Source organism: Camelina sativa, chromosome 11, assembly GCF_030686135.1.
Source record: "Camelina sativa cultivar CO46 ecotype springtype chromosome 11, ASM3068613v1".
Lineage (NCBI taxonomy): Eukaryota > Viridiplantae > Streptophyta > Magnoliopsida > Brassicales > Brassicaceae > Camelina > Camelina sativa.
The window spans coordinates 18,449,266-18,475,066 of NC_141890.1; the positions used below are offsets into that span (position 1 = coordinate 18,449,266).

A 25,801-nucleotide genomic window follows, 5' to 3' on the forward strand; every position below is an offset into this window, starting at 1 on the left:
ATGTTAGTAGTCAAGAAGACAATGATTCAGACACTTCACTGTCCAGCAGTGAGATCACAATAGAAACAGATGTTGCATTTACGGTAAAAAAGAAACGGCATAAAAGTTTCAGTGTAAAATCATTGTCTTTTGGTGGCACGTCAACATCTAATTCAAAGGGTAAATCTTCGGCTCAAAAAAGACACAAAGGTATTATTCGCAAAAGTTGCTATCTGATTTTATTTAACTTAGTGGTTTATATTAAATTATATTTCAAATTGACTTTTGTAGGGAATGAAAGTGAATATTCAAATCTCGATGATCCAACATACAAGTGTTGTTACTGTGAAGCTATGATGTGGTATGATGAACTACTAAACAAACGAAGAAGAACAAAAAAAAACAAAATTCTCCTTTTGTTGTTTACAAGGAACTGTAAAAATACCCTTCCTAAAAGAAGCACCAGAGCTAATTAGGGAATTGCTTAGTAAGGATGATGCACTAAGTAGGCATTTTAGAGAAAATATCCGAGCATACAATATGCTTTTTGCATTTACTTCTCTTGGTGGTCAAGTCGATCGATCCATTGAGAAGGGAAAAGGTCCTAAGCAATTCTAGCTACATGGCCAAATTTTTCACAAAATTGGAAGTATGAAGCGAGAAAATGGAGATTATGCCAAGGTTTCACAGCTATATGTAGTAGATACTGAGAATGAGATTGAAAACAGATCAACTATAATGAGGTATGAAACGATCAACATTCAAATTTGATTTTTTTCTACAAACTTATCCTTCACACAATAGGTACTACTGTTTTTTAACAGCCTTCTCCTGATAAACGGTTTTTTTTATTTATGAAATTTATGAACAATAAGGGAAAAAAAATCTGTGAGTGTCAAAGAGAGAAATAGTATAAGAAAGGAGCTCATCGCTAAACTTATTAAGATGCTGGATGAAGTAAATCCTTATGTTGATGGATTTAGACAAGCGAAAGATATGTTTGCTGCTAATGAAGAAGATAAATTCCATATGCGCATCATTAGTGATCATGTAGGTAAGGATGAGAGAACATATTATATGCCAACAGCAGCAGAAGTTGCTGCATTGATTCCTGATGACTTTCGTCCTGAGATGCCTGTACGTGATATAGTTGTACAAGAAAAGAATTCTGGAAAGCTACAAAGAATAAGTGAAGTGCATGTTTCTTACTTGGCACTACAATACCCTCTTATTTTTCCCTATGGTGAAGATGGTTTCAGAATTGGAATAGAGAAAGGGTTTAGAGGTGACAACCCAGATACAAAAATAAGTTTATTAGTATGAGACAGTGGTTTGCTTTCAGAATCCAGGACAAAGAGAATGAAGCTCAAACTCTCCTAAGGTCTAAGCGTATATTCCAACAATTCTTAGTAGATGCATACACGATTCTGGAATCAAGCAGGTTGAAATATATTAAATTTAACAAGTCTAATCTAAGATGTGATAGTTATGCATCTTTGGAAGTTGCGGCCGAAAGTGGAAACTGTAACATGGAGGAGCAAGGAAAGCAAGTTCGAATACCAGCTTCTTTCAGCGGTGGACCTCGCTATATGTTGCAGGGTTCTTATGATGCCATGACTACATGTAAACAGTATGGTTTTCCCGACTTATTCATTACATTTACATGTAATCCCAAGTGGCCAGAAATTACAAGGTACTTGAAAAAGAGGAAACTGAGTTCAGATAAAAAAAATAGACATTATGTGTAGGATATTCAAGATAAAACTTGATTCTCTTATCAAAGACTTAACAGGAACACATCTTTTAGGGAAGTCTACAGCTGGTGAATTTTTTTTATGCTTTATTTTGATACTATCTGTATTTAATTTACTAACATGATGTTTGCTATTAATGTAGCAATGTACACTGTTGAATTCCAGAAAAGAGATTTCCCTCATGCTCATATTCTTCTATTCATGGATCAAAGTTGTAAATTGCCAACAAGCGATGACATTAACAAGATATTCTCTGCTGAGATTCCAGATAAAGATGAAGATCCAGAACTATACGAAGTTGTAAAGGATTACATGATCCACCGACCGTGTGGTGCGGCGAATCCAAACTCATCATGTATGGTTGATGGAAAGTGCTCAAAGTTTTTTCCTAAGAAGTATGTTGAAGATACTACTATTGACAAAGATGTATATCCAGTATATAGAAAGAGAGCTTCTACGGTTTTTGTAGAGAAGAATGGAATAAAGTGTGATAACAGATATGTTGTCCCTTACAATCGTATCCTATCATTGCGCTATCGGGCTCACATCAATGTTGAGTGGTGGAACCAATCAGGTTCTATCAAATACTTATTTAAGTATATTAACAAGGGACAAGATCATGTAGCTTTTGTGATATAACCTACAAAGAAAACTACTTCAGATGATAATGGTGTCACCAATATTAGTAACAACTCAAAGGACGCAGGATGTGGTGATGCTTCTTCCTTTATAAATCCCGAAGAAAAGAAAAAAGATGAAGTAAAAAATTGGTTTGATTGCAGGTGGTTTTAAAATCTTTCACTATTCAATCCGAAGAATATACACTATTTAGATATTGCGTTGTACAATACTGATATTTGATTTCATTTTCTGTAGATATGTTTAAGCTTCTGAAGCAGCTTGGAGGCTTTCTAAATTTCCAATACAGTATAGAAATATACCAGTAATGAAACTTCCATTCCATCAACTAGGAAAGCAACCAGTTTTTTACAAAAGCAAAGATAATCTTGAAGATGTTTTGGAAAGAAGAGCTAATGTAGATTCTATGTTCATGGCCTACCTCAAATTGAATCATGTTTGTGAATTTGCTAGACAGTTCACTTATGCTGAAATTCCTAAATATTTCACTTGGGATGGAAAAAAAAAACTATGGAAGCTTAGGGAGAATATTACATGAGAAGCCTTCTTGGTATAGTCACTGGTCCTAAAAGTGATGAAGATATTAGAACTTATAGAGGTGTTGTGTATGACACATACAAAAAAGCATGATGGGCGCGTGGTATTTTGGAAGATGATCAGGCCTATATAGATAGTATTATTGAAGCAAGTCAATGGTTTTTTGGACCTCAATTGTGCAATTTATTCACTATGATGCTGTTAGATGGTTGTTTATCAAGACCATAACATGTGTGGGATAAAACTTGGGAAGTATTATCAGACGACATTGAGTACAAGAAAAGAGAACAATACAATAATAATCCAGGTTTGGTTTCATTAAACATCTTACAGTTTTTAATTTAAAAAAAAAAGACAGTTACGAACTTTTTTATTTTTGTAAAACAGTTATGTGACTGATATCTAATTATTATGTGCATAATTGAATTTTACAGATGATGTGAAGAAAAAATATACTCTCCATGAGATTGAAAAACTAATGTTAAGCAATGGTGGAACTCTAAAAGCATTCGACGAGATGCCAAAGCCAACTGACATAGATGTTGATCATTCCAACCGTCTCATTACAGAAGAGAAGAACTACAATCGTGATTATTTGAAAGAGAAACATGATGAGTGGATAAATAAGATGACATCAAAACAAAGAGCAATATATGATGAGATCATGGGGGCTATTCTGAAAGACAATGGAGGAGTGTTTTTTGTATACGGCTTTGGAGGAACAGGAAAAACTTTTATGTAGAAAACTCTGTCTGTTGCTGTTAGATATAGGGGATTGATAGCAGTTAATGTTGCATCAAGCGGTATTGCGTCTTTGTTGTTGGAGGGTGGGAGGACTTCACATTCAAGGTTTTGTATCCCTATTAACCCTGATGATTTTACAAAGTGTAATATCAATCCTAATTCAGATCTTGCTAACATGTTGAAAGAAACTTATCTTATCATATGGGATGAAGCACCGATGATGAGCAAATATTGTTTTGAGAATTTGGATAAAAGTTTGTCAGATATTATGAGAAACAATGATAATAAGCCGTTTGGTGGAAAAGTTGTTGTCTTTGGAGGTGATTTCAGACAAGTTTTCCCTGTTATCAACGGTGCTGGTAGGGCTCAGATTGTTCTAGCATCTTTAAATTCATCATATCTCTGGGAACATTGTAAGGTTCTAAATTTGACAAAGAACATGCGTCTTATGTCAAATGGAGTGTTGGAGAGCGAAGCAGAAAGTATCAAGGAGTTTTCTGATTGGATATTAGTTGTTGGTGATGGGAAAATTGCTGAGCCAAATGATGGGGAAGCTCTAATTGATATTCCAGATGAATTTCTAATCAAAAAATATTGATGATCCTATCAATTCTATAAGCAGAGCCGTGTATGGAAATTTGGAAAAATTGCAGGAGGAAAAAGATCCTAAATTTTTTCAAAGCAGATCTATCTTATGTCCAACAAATAGCGATGTTCACAATATAAATGAAAGATTGCTTGAAAAGCTCGAAGGTTAGTATATATTAAACACTTCATTATTTTACTTTGTTTGACATATCTTACATATTGAATATGTATTATATCTATGTCTATACAGGAGAAGAAATGGTCTACTTAAGTGCTGATAGTATTGACCCTCAGGATATTGAATTTTTAAACAACCCAGTCTTCAGTTCTGATTTTTTGAATAGCATCAGACTATCTGGATTGCCAAACCATAGGCTATGGCTTAAGATAGGTGCTCATGTTATGTTATTGAGGAATATTGATCCTAAAGGTGGTTTATGCAATGGTAATAGATTGCAGATTACTTAGATGAGAAATAATGTTCTAGAAACTTGCGTTATTACAGGGGATAGAGTTGGAGACAAAGTTTTGATTCCAAAGTTCATAATAAAACCATCAGACACTAAGTTGCCTTTCAAGATGAGGAGAAGGCATTTCCCATTGGCTGTGGCTTTTGCAATGACTATAAACAAGAGTCAAGGACAATCACTAGAAGAAGTTGGATTGTTTCTTCCTCAACCTGTGTTTTCTCATGGACAGCTATATGTAGCGTTGCCAAGGGACACATCTAAAAGGGTTTAAGAGTTCTTATAGTGGATAAAGAAGGGGAGCCCAAAACGCAAACAATGATTGTTGTCTTCAAGAAAAAATTTCAGAATCTTTGGAAATAATGATGGATGGTGAGTTCCCAACTTGTCTGTAGGAAGGTTGTTAAAGAGTGAGGGACCAGGGTTCGAGGAACGCCTGATGCACCAATAACCTACTGGTGGATTTGGATATCCACAATGATGAGTTAGGATCGATGCCCTGCAGGGCCAGCCTATGGGGGCAACTAGCAGTGAGGCTAGTGGGGTCTACGGACGGGTTGTCACATAAAAATCAATTTTTATGTAACAACCCGCCCCGCGGACCCCACTTGCCCACCGCTAGCTGCCCCAACGGACCGTCCGTAGACCCCACTAGCCCACTGCTAGCCGCCCAAACGACTCCAAACTGGCCCTGCAGGGCATCGATCCTAACCCATCATTGTGGATATCCAAATCCACCAGTAGGTTATTTTTGGATATCCACAGTGATGGGTTATGATCGATGCCCTACAGGGCCAGCTTGGAGTCCGTTTGGGCGGCTAGCAGTGGGCTAGTGGGGTCCACGGATGGTCCGTTGGGACAGCTAGCGGTGGACTAGTGGGATCCGCGGGACGGGTTGTCACATATATATTTGGAAATATCTCTATATAATCTCTATATATTATGTAAAATTGTTTTTTAGGTTTTTGAAGGGACCAACAAAGTGATAAAGATTTTAGGAGTTACAATAGCATGCTCTACGACTCATACAAGGAACCATGTTTGGCTACAGATTTACCGGAAGATTGACATTATGAAACTACTTAAAAACGTTTCCAGTTTTTTATTATTTCTGTTGGATTTACATTCTTGAATCAAATCTTATCATAATAAAGTTTTCATAGTTTTATTCATGATAAATAAATTCATGTATATTATAATGCAGAAGTTAGTGTTCTAGAAAACTAACCTTTCAAAACTAAGGTCGAAACGAATTTTGTCAATCATGATGAATCTTCCCAGAATTTGGCTCAGCAAAATTACGTGATGTCAAACAAGTCACCTACAAAGAATATAGCAGGCAGTTAGTATTTCAATAGACAAAATCAATTACATTCGGGGGGGGGGGGGGGAGGGAGAAATTAGCAATGTACAAAGTACTTATCTGATTGTAATTTATCTCTGTAACAATCAATGATTCCCTTGAATTAGAAACACAACAAAAAGTCAGTACTACCACAGATTACTTATTTGAATCTTGAAGTGCTAATTACATAATGAAAGCTATATCCATGATATGATTGGTATATACTACGAGTATTTGGCATATGTTGTCTCCGCTAAATGAAAAAATCAACACAATTTCAGATTGACTCAGGCACTTAGATTGGTCATAAACAATATAAATGATTTTCTGTATTATACATCCTACTATTAATCGGGATTAAACAAAATTCTATAACATCATCAAGTAAAAAAGCCAGAGGATTAGATCTTCACACCCAGAGATAGTAGAATTCATACAAGTACAAATGATACATAAAGATTTAGAAGCATCTTCCCCATATGATCGATTGCTTGAAGGAGATAACCCATTTAAAGAAAAAGCAATACTTGACTTGATTAATTGATGATAGATAGCCGATGAAAACAAAATAGAAAAGCACCACTTTTTAACGTCAACTGTTATCTGAACCTTGAATAGCTCTCCAAAAACAGATATATGGAAAGATTAAAAGGATACAGATTGAAATAGAGAACTAATTTTCTGGAATCAACATGAAAAATTTGACGAAGTTGATTGATCATAGATGAAATTTAGCTTTAAGAAAATTATAATAAAAAAAAAAAAGTGTCATTTCCTATCTAGATTCCAGCCAAAAATTGTCAGTTTACATTTGGAAAAAAAGAAAACCAAAAACAGGCCCTTCAAACTCTTCATATAAACATGCCTAATCTGGCCCAATATGAAATAAAATTTAAACGTAACCCAATAGATATGCATGTTAATACTTTCTCATAAATGTAAATATATGATCACTAATATTTCGAAATCAAGATATTAATAGCAATTACAGTTTTTAAAAAATATAGAGATTATTAGTTAATAAAATTATAACAAAATAATATTTAAATTGTTGACTACAATAATGTGTTACATAATTTAAACATATCACTTAAAAAACGAATAATATATATATATCTAAAACACTATACACTTTAAATTAGTCTGATGAAAAATATACTATTAAGCCATTTTAAATCCTTAGTAAAACTAAATATATAAAAATGTTAGAACTTCCTTTAAAATATATATATATATATATATATATATATATATCAATTTGACTTAATTAGTATTCAAAATTTTAAAAATAGTAACAAATCGTCCTGCGGTGTACCGCAGCTTCAAACCTAGTAATATTATATAATATAATATTATATAATATAAAGACAAATTGAAAATTTGTAAAAAGCTATACTTACCTTTTTTATAAAAAAATGAATATAACGATATTGACTATATGATACATTTATTTGGAAAGTAATATATAACATGTATTTATTAATGTATACATATATATATATATATATATATATATACATATAAAATATAAAACTGCTAAAATTTAAGCAAAGCAGATTAAATATGTGAAACTCCAGTTTTGAGTTCTGTGTAAATTGTTTTCAGGTTTTTTAATATATAGTTTAAAGTTATTTTTTCAAGTTTTTTTGTTAAATTTCCAGTAATCTAAATTGTTCGACCGTCAACATAACCAGAAATATTAGACCTTGAGGTCATAATTTTCTTAACGTGTTTTAAATAGATAATAAGGTAAAAATCATCCACCAAAGTTTTATATGTATTATTTTTTGTATTATTTTATAGCAAAAGTTTGTCGAAAAATATTAAAGAAAATAGTTTATTGATTATAGTACTCCTTCCATTTCAAAATATAAGATGTTTTAGAGAAGTTTTTTGTTTCATAATATAAGATATTTTCAATTTTCTATGCAACTTTTAGATTAGTTTAGTATTTTATATTATGCAGTATTGTTTCTGATTGGTTGAACTCTTTAAAAGTAAAGACTTCTTAATCTGCATGCTTTAGTTAAAACATCATATATTTTGAAACGGAGGGAGTATGATTTTACATACAAAATGGAATAAACAAACCTACCCTTAGTATTATTATCAACGACTATCATCGTAATTAAACCAATGACTTTGTGTTTCAAGAAAGGACTATACTGAAAAGAGAAATGAATTAATTACAAATCTATCTCTTATTCTTCTGACATATTGTGCAAATTTGGCTGAATTTTAGGATTCGTGTTGACGAGAGGACTTGAGGTGTAGGGCTTCTTTAAGCTTTCGACCGAGAGCATATGCCAATGGTGGAGGAACTGCATTCCCAATCTGCCTATGTTTGTCTTTTATCCTCCCTGAAAATGTAAAGCTATCCGGAAACCCCTGCAATTTTTTATAAAACCACACATTCGCTTAAAAGAGTTATATCCATACACTAAAATTACTTAGTTCCCATGACCAAAAATATCTACATTTTTATTAATGCTAGAAGACAAAGTAGAAGGAATATAAGAGTTTTTATTACTTGAGATCGAGCGCATTCACGGACAGTGATGATTCTGTCCAGGTCAGGATGAAAGCACATTCCCACAAAACACATGGGCAAAGGATTGGTGATGGAAGTGGGTAAGTTGCCTTCCCAGGTCAATCTACCATAGAGTCCCTTAAAACCGTTGTGTTCATCAGCTTTGTTTGATATACCATAAGGAATCAATTTTTTCACGACCCTATTTGATAACCTCACCTGTAATATTATATAAAAAATGCATTTATAGTGATGTGTAGATTTAATAAGAATTCGTGTAGCCGGATGTATATGAGTACGACTTACGTATTCGTCGGGCAGGTCACGCCAATCAGCACCTGGCCTCTTCGGGATTTTCTTACATCGAATGAGGTTTAGTTCGTTCATCCCTTTACATATATGATCAGTAAGATCAACCATGTTTCCTCTCATCTTCTTTTGGAACCATGAGACTGAATCAGCACCATTATACTACAAGGCACAAAAACCATAACTTCATGTTATTGTATTAAAGGTGATTGTATTTAAGATACTTTCTTGTGGCGTGGTGATATTAAATCATACCTTTCTAGATATCTCGGATTCTCCGTTTTCTACTTTGGGAAGATCTCCAATCGCGTCCCTCACCGTGATTGAGCGGAAAGGTGCACCAAATCTTGTAGTCTCCGTAGCAGCATAATATAAACCTCGAGACAATGGGATCTTAAAACCGGGATTATTAAAGACATGCATTGGCTCAGGCCATTCTGGAAGAACTTCGTTAGGTGCAGCTGCCCAAATGAAGGCTCTTTTACGAGGTTGGGATATTCCATATGCACCAGCCTCCAAGATCCCAAATCTTACCTACATGTTTCAACGGACTTGTAATATTAAAACCTAAACAGAAATCACGTACTTGTGGAACACAAAGACCAAGACACATAAATAATTGCACTAGGAGATAAATATTAATTACCTGGTAACCCATCTCAAGAAGAGAAGCCAAGGTAAGCTTAAATGTAGTTCCTTTGTTGAATGTCACAAAGGTCTTCACATTTTCTAGAAGAAAATACTTTGGCCGGAAATAATCAACGTATGACAAGAATGCTAAGATCATTTCACGCTGGACTTTACTCCATGTGCTGCCGCTGAACCTGTTCATACGAGAAAATCCCTGCCAAATTTTCCAGATTAAGAAGCTTTTCACTTATTATTATCAGAAAAAAATTATATTGAAATGCTACACCAACAGTTTAAAAGATATACTTGGCATGGAGGGCCTCCATTGATGAAATCAACTTGACCAGGAACTGGAAGAGTACTCTTCTGGTTTTCATCAAGTTTAATCTCCATTCCCTCCTCAGAGATGCAATCATCTAGATCTCCACATTTCTCCATTATAGCCCTGTAATTAATAATCTCAAACGACTGATCCTCTCAACACAAGAAAAACCCTATATGGAAGTGTATATAAAGTGTATTTTCTTTTTAGTTCGCTACTATATACCTAAGTATGACATTGCAGTTTTCAACAAAAACCGTTGCTTTGGGATGATTTTGTCTAAAAGCTTCCCCAGCTGGCTCTTCATACTCGATCGCCCACTTTGTCTCAGATACACCTTGTGTACATAAACCATGCATATAAATATACAAGTTGAGTTGTTCAAGCATTTTGAATGAAAAAATGTATGTAAGGAGAATATAAATTACATACCAGCCTTTTCTAGTCCATGAGACATGCCACCACATCCTGCAAAAATATCTAGTGTAGCTAGACGCATATCTTTAGGTACCTTATTAGGCTTCACAAACATCTCAGAGTCAGTTTCACTCTCCACTCCCTTTTGTTTCTTTTCTCGTAGGAGATTTTTGTCTTTAATAGTAGAGAAAGCCAGCTTCATATTGGAAGGCAACTATTACATGACGACGATTAAAAGAAACAACACTTCAGCTTTATTGTCGGAACCAACAATAATCATGATCTTTAAAAACTATGTATAGAATTAATTTAAATATTTACCTGCTTGAGACTACCATTAGAGGAGTCATAGAAAAGTTCACAGAAGAAAATATGGTCTGATATATACAGTTCATTGCATAGGGGCATATCATATTTCTTCCTTAATTCACATTTTCCATTTATAGCCTCTCGGGGGAGAACATATGCGTCTTGGCTATAATAAAGCTAAAAAATTGCCAAAAAATATATATATTATAAGACAAACTTTTAAACATTACCAAATATGTTACGTAAGAAATAGTTTTATTTTTTGTTAATACGTAAGAAATAGTTGTTACCTCTTGGATGTCTGATTTATATGCATTCTCTACAGAAATGTCCTCAGGCCTATAAAACCTCCTTACTTGAACTTGTAAGGAAGCCGTACTACCTTTTTGGGGCTCCTCTATGACAATTATACTGAGTAATTGGGAGACTATAAACGCCTTTAACCCAATATTTCGTCCACACCTGAAATTTTTCCTTCTTTTACCCTTCATCGATCCATCTTTCGTTATGTATTCAGGGATAACATAAACAAAATCGTCTACAGAGTACTCAATCCCATTGGAGAGAAATCCTGACTTTGAAACATTGAGTTTAGTTTTGGACCTTTCCTCCTCATCCTCCCTTATCTTACATGAACTGCAGAATCCAGAACCAAGACCCATATCATTCCTTGGAAGACTAAAGAATCCTCCTCTCTTAGGTGAGTACAAGCTTTTACAGTAGTATTCAGTGGCAAACCTTTAGCTTTTCTTTCTTCTTCTCTTGCCCGGTCAAGCTTATCCGCAGCCATGTCCTCTTTCCTATACTGATGCCCCCATGGTCTTGATCGAATCTCGAAACAGATTGTTCTTTTTATATCCTTGAGCTGAACAGTAAGGCATTCATTAGTCAAGAACAGTTCCCTCTCGTTAGCAGCTGACTCTAGAACAGTCTCGGATCCTCTTTGTAAGAGTTTCCCATGGAGAAATTTGCAGTGATCTTTCCTCTCGAACATGTACTCCACTAAATAGATCGCTGAATTTTCATCTTGATCATCAACTTCCAAGATGACAGCACCACCAATAGCCACCTGTAAACCTCCAACAAAGGCTTGTCCATAGAGAGGCTCACCAGCACAAGTTTCTCCAAGGATCTCACCTTCCCATCTTATCTCCATTTCCCCAACAATACCTCTAATTTTCTTAGGAGCATTATACATTCGAACCTCAATAGCTTCTGGTACAGAGTCCTCGTCTCTAACCTCTGGAGAGTAAATGGAGTAAAACTCGCCCCAAATTCTACTGATAAGCCGAGTTGTTGTTGCTGGCATGGCTTTCATCTTGGATGCCACATGTGCCATTTTTGCCCTTGGATTCAGATTCTCTCTTTTTCGCAAAATTTTCTTCTTCTTGACGTGACATCTTGTGTGGTGGCTATCCTGCATTTTCCTTGTAAGACCAAGAACAAACGAACACCTTTGGATACCGATTTCAGGATATTGTGTTAAAAACTGCAACAGAATTTGTCCATGGACAACCACATATCTCCCAACATCCAAGAGATCAGAAGAAATATAAGCTTTATTGTTATTCTCTAACCCACAAAGTCGTTTTAAGACATCTGCATATGAAAGCTTAGTAGGTCTTATCTCATTCCTGACCAAACTCAAAATGCATAGTCCAACCCTTGCTTTTTTCAGAACAGGTTCAAAGCAAGGAGCATACTGATTTGACGGTTTCCCAAGTTTATAACTGCATATACATATGATACATCAGCAAGTAATATAAGTAACATGGAAAGCGAAAACATGGAATGAACTATATATTAATCTTACCAGGCCGTATCTGTTCGTAATGACATGGAGACCATATGTGCCCCAAACTCAATATGCCATTCCTTTACATGGCTAAGGAAAATTTGCAGCCGATTAGGATCATGTGACTGCGTAGAGCTCTCCGAATCATCGAAACCAAACCCTATTACATTATCTCCTTCATCCACCACACCCGACCCAAACATGGTGCCGTCAATATCAGCACAGGGCTGCATGGGAAGTAGCTCTAGTGGTATAAACTGTGAATTAGAGTTGTAAAGAGCCCAATTGTGAAGTATTTTGCAAGGTAGGTCACGTGTGTCAACCTTATAGCCAAGGTCGTAACGTTGAACCTCATCTACTTTTTTTTTGGTGCTCTTTTTTTCATTGATCTTAATGTAAAAACTATTTGAAACAGAATTTGACCTGGGCTTACGTCTCCGCCGCTGCATTAATTTCCGATACTTTTCATCTTGTAGTAGTTTAGCATACTTAACGTCAACGTCCTCCTCGCTGTCAGCACTATCCACCAGTTGATCAGATGCCATGCCCTTTGTCTCATCAATCCTCAGAGCCACATCAGACAAACCCTTTTGATGTATACTACTTTCACATCTCAGAGAAACAAGAACATGATTCTCAGCAAAGCTTGTTTCATGTTTTTGGGCTGTCTCATCCAAACCAACGAGTTGGTTATATATGAATTCTCCTTGGTATCTAACAAAATTTTGGATGGCTGCACTGCTGGAAAAGATCTCGCGTCCGTTCATTGACCCAACAACCGCTGCATGTAGCTCATCAAGGCTTGTATCCGGATTCTTGGAAAAGTTCTTAAACACAGCCACACAAGCAAAAGCTTTCTCAAAGAAATAATCCTACATCTTCTTGTAGCTGGTAGCAGGTTTAAGGCAATCGTAATCTGCTAAATCGGTTGAGATCCATATCACCGGGGAACCATCTTCGTAACCAGATATAGTCCAGTTCTCTACTCGGCCAAAAGATCGACACTTCACACCCCTCTCTTGATCGTTGTCCTCGTCTAAAGGTAAGATAACACCTTTAATGAAGATGTCACCAAGCTCCAACATCTCCACAGGCTGAGGAACTCCATTTGAATCATGTAAAATGAATTCAGTTAACCTCCGGTTTGGACGAGGTTGATCACCATTGCTCTCTGAAGAAGTAGTTAACTTTATCGCCGTGATCTCTTCCTCCACAATCTGATGTTTCTTTGCTTTAACAGTTGCAGATTTCTGAGAGATACGGATCCGCTTCTCCTTGAAGTATGTAGATGCTGCTGCTCGCTTTGACCTCTTTGTCGTAGAGACATCATTCCATTCAACAATTCTCTTCTTTTGTTTCCCAGCTTTTTTCTCCATTTCCAAAACCTAAGTTTGAAACAAGATTAACCACATAAGTCATATCGTTAGCATGCAATTTAAATAATTTTTTTCGCATGAATCTATGTAATCAAATCCCTCTAAATGAATGTTGACAAAAAAAAAAAAGGTTTGCTACATCACCTTGATTATATTGACGTAAACGATAAAAACTTTCGAAATTTTTCAGTTGAAATCCTTCGAATCTAGCTTGACATGGACAAGAAATTTAGAAGAATGACACAAGAAAATTTATGTTGTAGTGAGAGTAGTAAAACAAGATGGAGGAGCCAACAACTATAGAGAGGTAAGACTTTTTAAAAAAATAGGACAAAAAGACTCCTGAGATTTCTTTACATTTAGGGATGACAAAAAGAATCTTGTGATACATTGATGAGCTGTGATTTAGATTTTTCTCTTTTTATATTAATTGAAATTTAGCTTTTGGGGAATACCCATAAAATCCTATATTTCAATTAATTAATTAAAAAATCTACATAAAAAGAGTATCAAATATAAATTCAATGTTTCAACTAACTACATTTCTTCACATTTTAATTTTTCTGTTGTTAGTGTTCTGTTTTTATTGGTCAAATGATACATATAATCTGTGTATTAAATCAATATATTATGTGTATTTTTAACAATAAATTTTGTTTTGTTCACTTCAAGATATTTGACTGACATATATTTTAAAAAACCAGACAAGTCAGATACTATGTTTTAAAAATTAGCCATTTGGTTTATATATACATTTGACTATAAAATAGAGAAATAGGAAAAGAAAGATTTTGTTTGAACATTGGAAGAAAATATTTGACCGATTTATATAGAAGATTTTATTACCCTTTTTAAAAATGAGATAACACCCACCATAAACATAGAGTGGACCATTTTGAAAAAAAAAAAAAAAAAAAACTAAAAGATTTTTTTACCCTAAAAAATAATATTTTCTCTATTTAAAAAACAGCTGATATTTTAGGGCTGGCATGAATGGTGTTATACAATACATACAATGAGATTTCACAAAATCTTTTGAGTTTGTACTTTAGCTTTTGGGCAATTTCCCACACAAGTCTAAGAATTTCATTAATTAATGGAAAATCGCATTATATAGCACTTTAGATTTGAAAATTAGTTTTCTCATTTCATCACTATTTGGTTCCTATTGTATTAAACATTACGACAAACTAGGTTGCATGGAAACTCTTTTTGAGATGCGTTTCCCGTTTCTGAAACGTTTCGGAAATGGAAACTTGAAAACAAGTCACAAAAACATGATTCCTAAAAATCTCTGTTTGGAAACACGATGAAAACTCCGTTTCCGTTTTGGAAACGCGACGGAAACTCTTTTTTATAATTTCAAAATTTAATAAATAAATAATTTGAAAATATAAGTATTCATGATACATATAATAAAAAAATATAATATAATTAGTAGCTTAAAAGTTAAAATCCCTAAATATATGGAGATGCTGGTCAAAAATTGATTTTGAACGTTCATTTTTTTACAGTTTTACTTTTAATTAAACTATTTAATATTTCTGTTTTGAATTTGTGTTGTTTCAGATTTTTTTAAATATGGTTTTTATGTTTGGGGACTTATTATATCTATATATTTGTATAGACATATATATATATATATATATATACGTTTCCTACACGTTTCCATTACTTAATTTAAAAAAAAAATTCGTTTCCCGTTTCCAAAACGTTTCGTTTCCGTGTATCCATTTCCGCTTCCATGTAACCTAGATGACAAATATAATATACCCCTATCAATAAAACTAATGGCATGCAAAAGAAAGTTACTGCATATGTTACAAGTAGTATTTGTCAGAATGCACTCTCCTTGCTAAGTTTGTTTGTATCAAGATAGTAATATACTTTGGAATTACCACTAGATGACCACAAACGAATCGGAAATTAAGTCAATAACAAGGAAACTATTTGATGAGTACTGTATATATATGTGCAAAAGACTCAAATGTGGTGGAAGAAAAGAAGTTGCAGAAGTGAGAAGAGGTGAGAAGATGATAGGAGAAGACAATGACAGAGGTGATTGTGATGATGATATTCCCGACAGTGGTGGTGATTGGGAGGAATTGAGGTGACACTGATAGTGCTGATTTTACAGGCGGTGGTCATAATTGAGATGGTGTCATGAAAGAATCTAGGACGGTTAAAAAGTTTCATAGTGATTACATTAAAATTTGTTTCGATTGATGGATCAAACAGATTGAGCGGCAAAGTTTCGAATGACAGCGGAAAATATGCAGCCATGGGTTTGGATGAGGTTAATTGATCATGAGAGAGAAATGGGTATTATCAATGATAACAATGGTTGTCGCATTTTTTCTACGTCTGATTCCAATATGTATGGGTAACAATTTAATTAGCAATGTATACAAATATGTTAACAGGTCTTAAACGTAACAATTATATTATCATGATAAATGAACATGCTAATATATATAAATTAACAGTAAAGGCTATTTCTAATGGGAGGGAAGGGATTACAACTTACACTTTATTTGACATTGGTGCTCTATATGGTTTGTGACGTCGAGGTGCTAAGTATTAGGGTTTCAGTGAGGAGCTCATGCATAGAGAAGGAAAAGCGGATTGAAATTGTCGAACCTAGGGTAATTAATGAACTCAGTGAGGAATTAAATTAAGCTGTTGGGAGACTTTTTAGAGATGAAACGGAAGTGTTATGTAGTAATTCTTGATGTTCCAATCAGAATAGTTGGTACACACATAGGGTGTCAAGCATGTCATGCTACAATCTTTTTGGAAGGAGAAGCCACATGGTTGGCTTTGAAAACCCTTTATGTCGTCGTACAATATGCCTCTATATATCTTCAAACTGCTTACAGGATCATCAGTATTTACTACTAAGTTGGAGCCTAGGATTGCTTAAATGCAAAAGTTTTGTATCTCTAAGCAGCAACATAGATTACTGAGCTAAAGAAGTAGGTACGCAAATAGCTGACAAAGAAGTTTTGTAGTCGAGCAGCTCGCCATTGGGAATATACCAATGTTATTTATAAAAGAGGAAGTTGAGCATCAAGCTATGTATCAAAATATTGCGGGCTAAACAAAGTGACCATCAGAACAAACACTCATTGCTATAAATTCATGACCAGCCGCAAGAAGTTTTGTGATTATCAAAGATAAATATGGCAGCGTTGAGGTACCGCAAGATTACCATAGTAGAAAAAGACATGCAGAAGACAAACTCCTGAACACGTTCACTACAAGAAAACCTGCGTTTAGCGACTACCACTTGTGACTCTTTATTCAGTCACGAAAAATAGCGACCACTTAGCGATTAATTTACGACTGTTTCCTGACCAACGTTACAAAAGAAGCAAAACAGTCGCACATTTACGACGGAAACAATGTAGTCGCAAACCAATCGCAATTTGAGACTGTCTAGTGACAGTAATTTATAAAAAACAAAGAGTCACAAATTAGCAACGATTTTGCAACATATACTCCGGTCACAAGTTTATTTATCGATAACTTGCTAACTCCTATTTTTTGCGACGAAGGTGCTACCACATGTGCGACTTTTTTGCAACTTTTTTGCAACAATTTAGCGTCTAACACTTGAATTAGATACTGTTTTGCGATTCCTTAGCAACTCTCGATTTTTTGAATTTGAAATTTCACATTAGAGAAATGTTAACATGTTTCTATACACATTTCCAATTTGAATTGATCAATATCAGTCATATAAACTTTGTTAAAGCTTTCAATTTCAGTATTTAGACACAAAAATTTCATAATATCTAAATCATTGTAAAGAGTTACATGTTGTTTCATAAGAAGGTTTGTAATTTTATGAAAATTGCAAAACAAAGATATGAAAATAATATTTAAAGGTCATAAACTATTTCATATACTCTATAAGACAATCATGAGTCCATATTGTTGATTGATATCAATAGAACTGGTCAAAAATGTTACATTCCAAAAATTTGTATTGTGACGAAAGTCAGAGAGTCACAATAGGGTAACAATTTGCGACTGACTTGTTACTAATTTTGAGACTCTTGCAATTTGCGACTACTGTGCAACTACTTTTGTGTTACTCTATTTGATAGTTGTCTAATTTTAATTATTTTTTGCCAAGGTTTAGGCGCGTAATATTCCCCCTTTTCTTTTAGTATGTGCCTCTTTTGCGATTACTTTGCGACTCCGTTTCGTTAATTACTAGACAAAGAATCTATTTAGGGTTTTTTTATCTCTTTCTGTTTTTTTGACTAAGTGTCGAGAACCTCTCAAATCTCTCTTCTTTCTCCTCTCGAATCTCTCCTCTTGTCCTCTCAAATCGATCAAATCTCTCCTCTTCTCCTCTCAAATCTCTCCTCTTTCTCAACTCTCTCTAATGGCTGGTAGGAGTCGCGGAGGCAAATCCGCTGGAGGTGTTAGGGGTCACGGAGGCAGATCCGCTGGAGGTGTTAGGGTTTACAATGGTGCGAGTACAAGGGAACCCAGTTCTGCCGCACTTAATCGGGCCTCCAATTGTGCGACTTCACGCGGAGGTCAAAGTGGTGTCGGAACGTCGTCTCACTCCTCGAATACATCAGCCTCTCAGTCCGTGACTAATTCAAATAGAACTATGTCGTCCCAGTTTCCGCCGAGGACACAACAATCGCCTCCTGCTCCACCACTGCGGGTTACTTCTCCACCACTGTGGGTTGCTTCTCAACCATCGCGGGTTGGTTCTCAACTACCGCTTCTTGCTCCTCAACCACCGCCTCCTGTTCCTCCACTCATAGAAGAACAACCAGACCTAAACATGGAAAAAGATTACGAAGAAGAAAACCCTAATCCTAATCCTGCCGAAGAAGAAAACCCGAATCCTAATCCAGCCGAACAAGACTACCATGATTTGTTAGATGTTATGCTAGCTCTTCCAGGCCGATAACATCTCCCAGTTCTGTCTGTCGATCCCATCCCTGACGTTGAGACTCTATGGTAATTTCTCTTTGCTCTTAGTGTTAGGTTAAGACTCTGTTTTTGTTTGATTAAGTTTAGTGAAAGACTGTTTTGTTTGATTATGTTAGAGGTTGTATTTGATTGTTTGGTAGGTTGAGATTGATTGTTTGTTTTGAGATTGAGATTGTTTGTTTTGTTGATTAAGTTAAGATTGAGATTGAGATTGTTTGTTTTGTTTTGAGATTGAGATTGAGATTGTTCTCTTTGCTCTTAGTGGTAGGTTGAGATTGATTGTTTTGTTTATTTAGTTAGAGGTTGTGTTTGATTGTTTGGTTAAGACTGATTGTGTTTGATTGTTTGGTTGAGACTAATACTCTTTTTTTGTTTGATTAAGTTTAGAGAATTTATGCTTTGTTTGATTAAGTTTACTTTGCGACTTTGTTAGTTTAGTTGTCTTTTAGTTACATCCGCTTAGTGGTAGGTTGAGATTGCTTGTTTTGTTGATTAAGTTAGAGGTTGTGTTTGATTGTTTGGTTAAGTCTGATTGTGGTTAAGACTGATTGTGTTTGTTTTCTGACAGGTTTAACAGACACAAAGGAAAAATTTCTCGGGTGATTGCTGGAATATTTAGAAGGAAATTTGATGGTCCTTACTACAGCTGGAAGGTTACTCCTAAACCCCATTCAAGAGAGATTTTCAGGACATTTGCGGTAATGTCTTATAGCTTTCAAAGTTTTATTATCTCTCATAACTGACTTAGTATCATCACTAACTTAACACAATTGTAATATGTAGCGGAAGTTCTATTGGGATTGTGACAACCTGTCCGTGGACCCCACTAGCTTCACTGCTAGCTTGCCCCCATAGGCTGGCCCTGCAGGGCATCGATCCTAACCCATCATTGTGGATATCCAAATCTACCAGTACGTTATTAATACGCGATCAATTGGTGACAGCTTGTCTTGTGGGAAGGTTGTTAAAGGGTGAGGACCAGGGTTCGAGGAACGCCTGGCGCACCAATAACCTACTGGTGGATTTGGATATCCACAATGATGGGTTAGGATCGATGCCCTGCAGGACCAGCTTGGAGTTTGTTTGGGCGGTTAGCGGTGGGCTAGTGGGGTCCACGGACGGTCCGTTGGGGCAGCTAGCGGTGGGCTAGTGGGGTATGCGGGACGGGTTCTCACATAAAAATCAATTTTTATATGACAACCCGTCCTGCGGACCCCACTAGCCCACCGCTAGCTGCTCCAGCGGACCGTCTGTGGACCCTACTAACCCTCCGTAAATCGTCCTAACGGACCCCAAGCTGGCCCTGCAGGGCATCGATCAATTGGTGACAGCTTGTCCTGTGGGAAGGTTGTTAAAGGGTGGGGACCAGGGTTCGAGGAACACCTGGTGCACCAATATCCTACTGGTGGATTTGGATATCCACAGTGAGGGGTTAGGATCGATGCCCTCCAGGGCCAGCTTGGGATCTGTTGGGACGGCTAGCAGGGGGCTAGCAGGGTCCACAGACGGTTCGTTGGGGCAGCTAGTGGGGTCAGCGGGACGGGTTGTCATAGGGATACTGGGATTACTGAGCTTGTTAGAGAGGGGTTCTTAAAGATAGCCAAGAAACGATTGAAAGGCATTGTTAGTCAAGCTAAAAGCAGTGGTAAACAACTTGTTTGGATTACCAGTGCAGAACTGTGGGCTGAGATGTGTGATCATTGGAACAAACCTGATGTAATGGAGAGGAGCTCAAATGCCTCGCAGTGCAGAAACTCTGATCGTGGTGGTCTTGGAGTCCACAAACACCTTGCCGGTCAAAAATCATATGTGCAAATTCATCAAGAAATGGTAATTTAACATTGCTTCCATGATTTTAACACCCTAAACAGCTTGCTTCCATGATTTTAACACCCTAAACACCTTGTTTCCATGATTTTAACATTTCACAATTTCTTTGTAGGAAGAAGAATTGGGCCGTCCGGTATCATTTGGTGAAGTGTTCATGAAGACACATACTTGAGCTGACAGATCGTTTGTTGATCAAAAAGCTAAACAAGTAGCTGAGACTTATGAGAAAACATTAGAGGAGAGACTGTGTGAAGTGGACGATGATGGTCCAGAAAATTCAGGGAATTCTTCTGAACGTTCAACTCATCGTACTCTCAGCATTGATGAAAAGAATGAAATCTTTCTTAAGGTAACTCCTTAGTTTCTTTATTTTGATAAGTGTGTATGATTATTCTGAATGGTAACTTTCTTTATTTTGATGAAAAGAATGAGTATTTTCCTTTCTTAATCCATATTTTAGTTTTCTTAATCCGCATGGTTTCTTTATTTGCTGAGCATTTTGATTTCTTAAGACTTGTTTCTAGCCTTGATGTTTTTCTTTGTTTTAGTGTACTCAACAGATGAGAAGGGAAACCTTTTTGGCCTTGGATCTCTTGTTGAGACGCTTAGGAAAGGGAAAAGGAAAGAAAGCTATGCAGAATCTTCTCCATCAACACCAACACTTCTCGAGCTTCAAGAACAACTTTGCCGCAAGATAGCTCATCTAGATGCTGAGAATGCTCGACGTGATAAGGAGCATCAAGAATCTCAAATGAAGACCGATAACCTTGTCAGCTACATGAAAGATAAAGATCCAGGATTTACAACTTTTATGGCTTCCTTGCGACCAACTGTACCAGCAACCGCACCTAAAGACTCCACACCATAAGACATCAAACCACCAGCCACCGTGTCAGGTACTCACCAGCAACCGAGTTAGACACAACACCAGCCACCACATCCCCTTTCTCCACTTACTCCAAGTTCTAAACATTGTCTTTTCTAAAAAAACATGAATTGCTTGTTTGAGACTTTTTACTTGTTTTTGCTTTAGGATGATCTTTTTGGTTAATACAATGATTATGCTAATCTTTATGTTTAATAAATGATTATGATATCTTTTGTGGTAATTTGGTTTTCAATTTTAATTTATTGTGATTCATTCCAAATTTGATAGATAAAACATGTTTATTATATGCTAAAATGTCACCAAATTGCGACCAAATTTATTTCTATGAAATTATCAGATTAGTGGCAAAATGGTTACTAATAAACGAGGACTAGTTTACGACGACAGCAAGGAGTCTGAAAATGGTCACACAATTTAATCACTAACTTGCGACTGACTTGTAACTACCTTTACGACCGAAGCTTCCTAATATAAAGAGTCTGTAAAGAGTCGCTTATTGGCAACTATATAACGGCAGTCATAATTCCGTTGTAAATTTGCGACTATTTTGAGACACCTAAATTTTGCGACCATTTCTTAGCGACCATCTGAAATAGTCGCGTAGTAGTCGCAAAGTAGGTTTTTGCGACTATTTAGCGACGATTATTGGAGTCGCTAAACGCCTGTTTTCTTGTAGTGGTTATAGGCACTTCAATTCAGTGGACATGCCTTTGGATCTAATGAAAGCCTCAGCTCTATCCATGAAGTTCATGAATGATGTCTTCGAAGAGTATTTACTAAATACTATTTAGATAATCTTGTGCAGTAGTCTTAGATGATAACTTAACCTATTCTCGAAGCCAAGAAATATCATGCATGAAGAGAAAGTGCATCTTTTGGCAGATCCATATCGGTTTCTGGTCTTGCAGTATCGAAGAAAATAATAGAGGCATTCATCATACCCATGGAAAAACAATGATCACTGATTTCTTGCTCTATCTAGCCAGTTATTACCATAAAATATAAATTTGTAACAGGATTTACAAATTTGGCTAACACCTCTTAACACAATTAATAGCAAAAAAATGATAGTTCATTTAACTATGTACGTAGACAAGTGTGAAAAAGGTTTCAAGAAACTGAAGGAGCGGTTAATACGGACTGTTGTATATAGGGTAATATTAGCAAATACCATAATTGTGGAAAGAAATAAAGAAAATACCACAACAATATTTTTTTATAGGAAAATATCATTGGGCACACGTTTATTATGGAGTGAAAAGACATAATTATCCTATTGTATTTTAATGTTAGATTAGAAAGAATGAATGATGCATGAGATTATTATATTTCATATATTATATTCAACTAAATAACGTTCAATATATTAAAATAGCGTGTTATATAAAAAATAACATGTTACAAAGAGAAAGTAACTAATATTGCATGTAATTTGAAGAAATAGCATGTTCCAAAACATAATAGCAGAGTTCTAATGTAAGTAGATATGAGAGAAGAGAGAGAGAAATAAAGAAAAAAAAATGACAAATGTTTCAACGTGAGTGAACATGAGGGAAGAGATTAGAGAAAGAGTAATAGAGAGAACTGAAAAAGAGAGAGAGTGTATGAGGGGAGAGAGAGTTTGTTATTTATGTGGAAAAAAAAAAGAACAACATGATATTTAAAAAATTAACATGTAATATTTGAAATGAGTATAAGTGTAATTGTATTTGAAGAGAGAGAATATCCTCTAACAAGCACTGTACAATTGTGGTATTTTCTTAATTATGTTATATTTTTTTGCTATCTAGTACATATTCTCTTGTATATATAACAATAAGCTGAGTTTTCTAATCTTTCCAAAATTCATGATAACCATGGATAGGAGTCTCGCTCTATAAAAAACTAGCCAAAATTTAATATATTTTTTAAACATATATCTTATAAATTAAAATTTCAAATTACAGAATATACCTAAACGTTATTATTACATTTTTTATCAACGGATCTGAATTTGGAAACTCTGCTTTCAATTCCACATATGGCATGCTTTTATTCTAATATTTCAATTGATAGGTTTCATATGTATATTTCGATTACAATTATCCTAATAACTTTTATTTAATCTTTATATTTAAAAATCAACACGGAAAGCTCAATTTCAACATAAGCAAAAAAAAAACAAAAAAAAAAAAAAGACAGAAACACAAAAAAATGTAAATTAAAAAGAAAAGAAAAAAAAAACAAAGCAAAAGCAAAAGAGAGTGAGTGGTAAGGCTCCACACTCAAACTCTTCACTCTCACTCCTTTCTTTTCATTCTCTCTTACCACTTCCCAATGGCTCTCTATCTCCAAACTCTCTCCTTCCTCCTCCTTCTTCTCTTACGTTCATCCGCTGCCATGTGGTGCGTTGCTCGGTTCGATGTTACAAGCCAGGCGCTTCAGGCGGCTTTAGACTATGCATGCGCTGCTGGAGCTGACTGCGCTCCAATCCAACCCAATGGTCTCTGTTTCCTCCCGAACACCGTTCAGGCTCACGCATCTTACGCTTTCAACAGCTACTTTCAGCGTGCAGCCATGGCTCCTGGCTCATGCAACTTCGCTGGCACATCCACAATCGCCAAAACCGATCCTAGTATGTATTTCACAAAGGCTTAGCTCAGTAAAAGTGTTATTATAGTTTATGGTATTTTTCCTTCGACAGTTTTTTTTTTTTTTGAATTTTTTGCATTATTCATGTTGCATACATTTTCAGGTTGGTTTAGTAACAATAAAAAATTTGTGTATATGATTTTCTTTTGTGGGTTTTCAACTCGCTCTGACTTGGTTTACTATTGTGGTGTAGGTTATGGATCATGCGTATATCCAAATTCTGTGCGGTACGTAATTTTAATCCGATGTGTTTATTTTGCATATTACATACTCGTAAGCAATAATAGTTTTAAATTTTTTCCTCTAATACACATGATTTTAAACCGATTTGGATATATTTCACTAAAATTTTGGCTGATAATTTTATCGTCTTCTGTTTTTTTTAAAAAGGTAACTCCACCTCACGATTTTTTCATTCATTTGACTGAGATCGTGATGCTATTCATGCGTCGTACGTACTAATTTGCATGACTTTTTAATGCATATCCCATTCCATGTTTCTGGACCGTTGAACTTTATGAGTAGATCAATCAACGGTAGAGATCCCTGTTTGCTTTTTCTTTAGTTCTATATTCTGTTTATGTTCGTTTGGTCAGAATGGTACAAGTTTCTAATAACTAAGGGAAAAGAAATAAAAAAAAAAAAAAGGGAAAAGAAAAAGAAAAAAAGCGTGTTGCAGTGTTTCTACTTTAGAGATTTCGTGAAGAACAAGTTTATACAAGTTGAAGTTGTTGCATTTACTTATTTTTAAAAGATTCTCAATTCTCAGGAAAATAAATAGTATGTTTTTAATCCTTTTTCCCAAAACATTACTTTATAGATTTATTTCAAATGTTGTATATCGTTTTTGTTAAAAAAAAAAACAAAAGAGTTTTTTATCGTAAGTAAAAGATTATTACCTTCGTTATTATAATTAAGCTATAAACACTTATCAGTACTCATATCATCGTTTTATAATTTGGACTGTGAATAGTAATGCATTTATTTCTTAATTAACTGAACAAGACAATTATATTCTAAACTATTTCAGTGAAACTTTTTTGGTTTGGTCATGGCAGTAACGCTGGAGGGTCAGCTTCGACTACCACGGTGGGAGGAACACCTAAAACAACCACCGGAAATAGTCCAATGACGACACTGAGGCCACCGTCTGGCACCACGACATCACCGTTTGGAATAGGTGGCGGTGGACTTAATCCAGAGGGAACTACTACGACTAACACCGATGAATCTGGAGCTTATGTAATAATAAACAAGAGTACTGTCTCTATAGCTTTATTGGTTGCCTTACTTTTGTGGTTTATATAGGTGTTAGATTCTTTAGATTACATTGTACGGCTACAACATTTTTGTTATATGGGTTAATTAATCGGGAAGGTTTTGTTAGTGAATTGTGTCATCAGAGTCTCCATCTCTGTAATACTTGAACTAAAAGAAATAGTAAAAAAGAAAGCAAATGGCAAATTTTTGTTTTCTTTATTTTTAACAAATACTAGGTATGGAGCCCCGCGATATCGCGGGGAACTCATTTTAGTAAAATATTTATTACAAAAATTCTTTAATTAAATTTATTTATTAAACTATTAAGATTTTTAAACTATTTAATAAAATTAACATACAATTTTTTGAAAAATTATTTAAATTTTATTTGAAAAATATACTTTAAAAAATAATCTTACTTTCACATATGATTAAATAAATAATTATCAATGCTACACAGTACACAAATCAAATTAAACAAACTTTTA

At 35.2% G+C, this 25,801-nt stretch overlaps 1 protein-coding gene, 1 long non-coding RNA gene and 3 pseudogenes across 3 annotated transcripts; 3 read left to right on the top strand and 2 right to left on the bottom strand.

The window, feature by feature from the left end:
- The first annotated feature begins 332 nt into the window (after positions 1–332).
- Positions 333–5,071, top strand: LOC147934205 (uncharacterized; annotated as a pseudogene).
- A 3,003-nt stretch (positions 5,072–8,074) lies between these two features.
- LOC104723835 (DNA (cytosine-5)-methyltransferase 4-like) lies at positions 8,075–13,741 on the bottom strand (annotated as a pseudogene). Its single transcript, XR_015572646.1, has 11 exons — positions 12,384–13,741; positions 10,861–12,300; positions 10,583–10,747; positions 10,277–10,475; positions 10,070–10,181; positions 9,829–9,967; positions 9,539–9,736; positions 9,148–9,426; positions 8,890–9,054; positions 8,584–8,802; positions 8,075–8,441 (listed from the first exon to the last, which is right to left on the bottom strand). The product of XR_015572646.1 is annotated as a DNA (cytosine-5)-methyltransferase 4-like (transcript).
- Positions 8,553–9,158, top strand: LOC147934206 (uncharacterized). Its single transcript, XR_015571141.1, has 2 exons — positions 8,553–8,684; positions 8,905–9,158. It is a non-coding gene; the product is annotated as an uncharacterized LOC147934206 (long non-coding RNA).
- On the bottom strand, positions 13,238–13,741 carry LOC147934207 (DNA (cytosine-5)-methyltransferase 4 pseudogene; annotated as a pseudogene).
- A 9,917-nt stretch (positions 13,742–23,658) lies between these two features.
- LOC104723836 (PLASMODESMATA CALLOSE-BINDING PROTEIN 1-like) lies at positions 23,659–25,543 on the top strand. The gene is made up of 3 exons (XM_087472078.1): positions 23,659–24,036; positions 24,247–24,280; positions 25,112–25,543. Exons 1-3 carry the CDS (start codon positions 23,739–23,741, stop codon positions 25,359–25,361), a joined length of 582 nt encoding a protein of 193 aa, XP_087328204.1. The 5' UTR covers positions 23,659–23,738; the 3' UTR covers positions 25,362–25,543.
- The last annotated feature ends 258 nt before the right edge of the window (positions 25,544–25,801 follow it).

Coding starts and splice junctions, on each gene's coding strand:
- LOC104723836 (XM_087472078.1), top strand. CDS start 23,739: ATGGCTCTCTATCTCCAAACTCTCTCCTTCCTCCTCCTTCTTCTCTTA. Junction 24,037..24,246: donor AATCGCCAAAACCGATCCTA/GTATGTATTTCA, acceptor ATTGTGGTGTAG/GTTATGGATCATGCGTATAT. Junction 24,281..25,111: donor GTATATCCAAATTCTGTGCG/GTACGTAATTTT, acceptor TGGTCATGGCAG/TAACGCTGGAGGGTCAGCTT.